General features: G+C 46.4%; 1 protein-coding gene across 1 annotated transcript; it reads left to right on the top strand.

Annotated features, from left to right (window-relative positions):
• The first annotated feature begins 294 nt into the window (after positions 1–294).
• On the top strand, positions 295–5,014 carry LOC109752067 (dynamin-related protein 4C-like). Its single transcript, XM_020310935.3, has one exon. The coding sequence runs from the start codon at positions 2,366–2,368 to the stop codon at positions 4,418–4,420; it is 2,055 nt and encodes a 684-aa protein (XP_020166524.1). The 5' UTR covers positions 295–2,365; the 3' UTR covers positions 4,421–5,014.
• The last annotated feature ends 336 nt before the right edge of the window (positions 5,015–5,350 follow it).

Below are 5,350 nucleotides of genomic sequence, written 5' to 3'. Positions count from 1 at the left end.
TATATATATATATATATATATATATATATATATATATATATATATATATATATATATATATTCAAATTCCTTGCAACATGATCTTCAGAACAAGTTCGATCTTGAATATTTTTCAATTAGATTCAGAAATAACGTGTTTCACAGTCTCAAAAAAATATCTCGTTTCATAGATTTCACTTAGTCCAAAAAATAAATTTCACTAAGTTCATAGATATAAATTATTTCAAAGAATTGAAACATATTTTTTAAGTCAAAATGATTGAAAATCAATCTTTATAAGGACTGAAATCGGTTTTCTAAAATGAGTGAAATAATTCAAGCAAGTCTTTTCAAATGAAACGAGCAAAATTTGTACTTTCAAATGAGTGCAATATGTTTTCTGAAATTAGTTTCTTGAAATATTATATTTGTGAAATATTATATACCAGCTTATTAATATATAGTATTTCAAATATATGTCACTGACTCAAATCTTGCATGTATTCAGTTAAGAAAATATAATATTTCAATTGAGCGAGCGGATTTGAGGATATTTCATTGTTTGAAACTGATTTTTGTGATGAGTGAAATACGTTTCAAGATATTTCATAAATGCAAAGTGAAATTGGTATTAGAGATTTTTTTTTTTGTAAAGAGTGAATCAGTTTTCCAAATTAGTGAAATGTGTTTTTTTCAAACTAGTGAAATACTGATTTTGGAATGAGTGGAATTATATTCTTTGAAATGAGTAAAATCTATCTTTTGCACATGAGTGTAATTTGTTTTCTCAAACTAGTGAAATGAGTGAAATATATCTTTTGGAATGAGTGAAATCAGTTTTTTCAAACGAGTGAAACATAATATTACAATTGAGTGAGTGTAACATGCTTCTCTAAATTGAGTGAAATCTAATTATGTAATTGAGCGTAGTGTGTTTCCTAAAATGAGTGAAATTAATGTTGAGATCTTTATATTTTAATGAGTGAAATCAATTTTTTTTAAACGAGTGAAATATAGTATAGTATTTCAGTTGAGTGAGTGTAATGCGTTTTCTGAAATCGGTGAAATATATCTTTTGGAAATGAGTGTAATGTGTTTTTTGAAACTAGTGAAATCTATTTTCTGAACAAGTGAAATTTGTTTCCTTAACCGATATTTTTTATAAATGAGCGAAATCATTTTTCTGAAAAAAAAATTTGGTGTGTGGAAATATGTTAAACGGGTTATTTCAGATACGTTCAAATGATTATTTAAAATATATGAAACTAGTATTTATGAAATACATGAAACATATTTCAATGTGTTTGTCAAGTTGTTTATTCAATGTGTGAAACTGATGGTTTTGAAATACAACCAGAACTGAAATATGAAAACTATAAAATTCAAATTGTTCAAAATATATCCAAGATCGGTCTTGTTTCAGAGGTCTTGTCGCCCTGAATTTTTTTTTCAAAAACAGAGTTTAGATTCAAAGCATATTTATCATCCAAAATTTTCCCAAAGAAATTAAATAGAGGTCTTGCGTGGGAAGAGAGAGAGGAATAATATATGTACCATCCATGCAAGTGTCATTTCCCCCGACAAAAGCTGTTGCATGCAAAGGGACCCACACTTGTATTACCGGTGTATAAAGTTGAGGCTGCAATTACTAGTTTATACGAATGAAGACCACACGGATCTTGATGAAATGGACAAAAGATGGATCCAACACCCGTACATCCCGGCTCCGGTAAAATTACTTGTTCGGCCTGGCTATCCTCCTCTACTACAACCGCCGCCGCCTGATATTCGTATTTGGATGACACGTTTGCATATTTGGTTAGCTGACTACTCTTAGTATTTCTTTTGAGTAACCTCATATTACTTGTCGTCGCTCAGATAGATACATTCATATGGATGAATGGAATAATACTTAGAACTTTTTCTTGAACAAAGTAATACTTAGAACTGACTCATTATTATTTTTCTTACTACCATATCCAGTAGGAGTATATTGGGAGGAGAATCGAACCGAATCAATTACTGCAGTTGCATGCGTTGTAATCATCTCTATTCCCTTAGTGTACATCTAACTTCAAAATTTGTCCATAAAAGAGTGTACATATATCTTCTCAATGCACTTTATAGTAGGAAAAAAAACTCCTCTCTCATCACACGGTAATCAAGACCAATAGCAATTTACACATGCTCTTCTTAATTTCTACATGCACTTAGCTCATTGGGGGTTGGGTAATTAAAGAGAAGAGAGATGGTGTCTTGCACCTTTCCAGTGCATTTTTTACTCAACTTCATAATTTGTCCTAAAATTTCTAGATGTACACTCTTCACCGGACGGAGGGAGTATGTGTTTTTGTAAACTTCCATTGCCAATACGCACAATAAATACATGAGATGCCAGCCGGCCCCTGAGCTGCGCGATTCATCCCTGTTCGATTCAATCTACGCCGGCAACATGGCCAAGCCCAAAGCAAAGCGGCTCAAATCGTTCCCCAACGACGCCGCAGCGGCCGACGGCGTGGCCGCGAGCGCCATCGCTTCCTCGTACAACGACCACATACGCCCGCTCCTGGACGCCGTGGACCGGCTGCGCCATCTCAATGTCTCGCAGGAGGGCATCCAGCTGCCCACCATCGTCGTCGTCGGCGACCAGTCCAGCGGCAGGTCCAGCGTGCTCGAGTCGCTGGCCGGCATCAGCCTCCCGCGCGGCCAGGGCATCTGCACCCGCGCGCCGCTCGTCATGCGCCTCAAGGACGACCCTTCCGGCGGCGACGCCCCCGTGCTGCAGCTCGAGTACGGCGCCGGCCGCGTCGTCAGCACCTCGGAGGCCGAGGTCGCCGACGCCATCGACGCGGCCACCGCCGAGATCGCCGGCTCTGGCAAGGGCATCTCCGACAGGCCCATCACCCTCGTCGTGCGGAAGCGCGGCCTCCCGGACCTCACCCTCGTCGACCTCCCCGGCATCACGCGCGTGCCCGTAAAGGGCCAGCCCGACGACATCTACGAGCAGGTCGCCGGGATCATCAAGGAGTACATCGCGCCCAAGGAGACCATCATCCTCAACGTGCTCTCCGCCACGGTCGACTTCCCGACCTGCGAGTCCATCCGGATGTCGCAGCAGGTGGACCGTCACGGCGACCGCACGCTCGCCGTCGTCACCAAGTCCGACAAGGCCCCCGAGGGGCTGCTAGACAAGGTCACCATGGACGACGTCAACATCGGCCTCGGCTACGTCTGCGTCCGCAACCGCGTCGGCGACGAGACGCACGACCAGGCGCGCGGCGAGGAGGAGCGGCTGTTCGACCATCACCCGCTCCTGTCCAGAATCGACAAGTCCATGGTGGGCATCCCCGTGCTCGCGCAGCGGCTGATGCAGATCCAGGCCACCATCATCGCCAAGTGCCTCCCCGACATCGTCAAGCAGATCACCGACCGGCTCAGCCGCAGCACCGCCGAGCTAGAGCAGATGCCACCGGATCTCAACAACGTGGCCGACGCGGTGCGAGCCTTTTTCCACATTGTCAAGCGGACGTGCTCGTCGCTGGAGAAGATGCTCGTGAGGGGCGAGTTCGACGAGTACCCCGACGACCGCCACTTCCACGGAACCGCGCGTATCGCCGAGATGCTGAACGCGTACGCCAAGAAACTGCCGGCAGAGTGCCCCCAGCAGAGCAGCGACCTGTTCCTGATGGAGGAGGTGCGCATCCTGGAGGAGACCACGGCCATCAAGCTCCCCGACTTCCTCCCAAGGTCGGCGTTCCTCGTCCTGCTCAAGAAGAAGGTCCAGACCGTCGTGCAGGTGCCGCACGACCTCGCCCGCGAGGTCTGGGTGCTGGAGGTGCTGCTGCAGCACTCGAACGACTTCCCGCAGGTGCAGCCGTCGTGGCGCCGCGCGGTCCAGAGCATGATGGACAAGGCACGAGCGCAGTCGGCGCGGCACGTCACGGAGCTGATCGACATGGAGCTGGTGGCCGACTACACCTATAATCCCGACTACAGCAAGACATGGTCCGAGCTCATGGAAGGGTACGGCAAGTTCATGGAGGCCGTGAAAGACCGCACCAAACCCACGGCCGTCACCCTGAAGGGCTTCGGGAAGGTGGAGGTGGCGCACCTGAGGAACCACGACGACCTGGCCGGGCAGGCGTTCGACATGCGGGCTCGCCTCGCCTCGTACTGGAGGAGCATCGTGCTCCGGCTCGTCGATGGGCTGGCGCTGCACGTACCGCGCGCCGTGAAGCGGCTCGCAGAGAACGACCTCGAGGTGGCGCTCTCCGACGAGCTCCTAGGGAACAAGATGGCCGGAGTGGAGCGGATGCTCGCGCCCTCGCCCGGCACCGGCAGCAAGCGCCAGCGCCTCAAGAAGAGCATCGTATTGCTTCAGCAGTCCAAGGAGGCCGTGGCTGACATCATGGACAGGATTAGCGCGGCAGGGGAAGTGTAGGCCACATGCATCTCATCGATGAGAATGTGCACGTTCCTTATTTTGTTAGACTTTAGCGAAATGGACTTGCCTGCGTGTGATGTTTGTGCTGCACATTGTGCGCAGCGAGGGATAGTCTTTTCCTTTTTTTTTTTTGCGAAATGGGATAGTCCTTTCATGCTTACAATTATGCCTTATATAAAGATATGATACGCCTAGGTGTACTCTCGTAAAAAAAAGACTAGAGAAAAAATTGAACTTTGTTGAGGGCATATATTCTAAGTCAATTGAAAAATCTTTGTTAGAGGCGTATATTTGGGTCTGTTTAGGGCACACCTAGATATTCAGATTACCCACCATTAACCCCAAAACAAATTGAACAAAATTGAGCAATCTTCTAGCCGTGGCTCCAATTGGTGTGAAAATTGTATGTAAAAGAACTTTTCTTTTCAGTCATAAATAACTTAAGCGAACAAGACTGGGCATATTTTTTTTGATAGACAAATATAGAACTTCAAGTATTTTGGAACGGATGTAGTAGGTGCCTCTCCCCGACGCGTACGATTGATATATTATACACATTTTTTAAAAGATAATATGAGTCTCATTCATTAAACAACGAGTAAGATACGATTCATGTAGACACCGACCGACAAAACTGAAAAGACCACGGGACCCTAGCAATGCCCAAAGGTAAACGCTTGTAGCCGGCAGACCGGCCAAAGATTCGGCCGGTCGCGCACGGAGCGTTCGATCAGATCAAATTGAACGTCCCCACGTGTCCTGCAAGCTGAGCTGTAGCCGCGCTGTCCTCTCCTCCTCTCGACCTTATCCCTTCGCGAGAGCCATCAGCCACACTTTTCCCCGCCTGCGCTCTTCTCTGTTTCTCTGATCCCTCTCCCTCCATCGGTGCTCTCCATGTCCATCCTCCTCTCACCCGTCTCTCTCCTC

The sequence above is a fragment of the Aegilops tauschii genome, chromosome 4 (assembly GCF_002575655.3).
Source record: "Aegilops tauschii subsp. strangulata cultivar AL8/78 chromosome 4, Aet v6.0, whole genome shotgun sequence".
In the NCBI taxonomy this organism is placed as follows: Eukaryota; Viridiplantae; Streptophyta; class Magnoliopsida; order Poales; family Poaceae; genus Aegilops; species Aegilops tauschii.
Note: the sequence above shows the minus strand (reverse complement) of the source record. Positions and strands in the feature narration are given on the sequence as shown.

What these genes read in the sequence shown, in the direction of transcription:
- LOC109752067 (XM_020310935.3), top strand. Translation starts at nt 2,366, where the DNA reads ATGAGATGCCAGCCGGCCCCTGAGCTGCGCGATTCATCCCTGTTCGAT.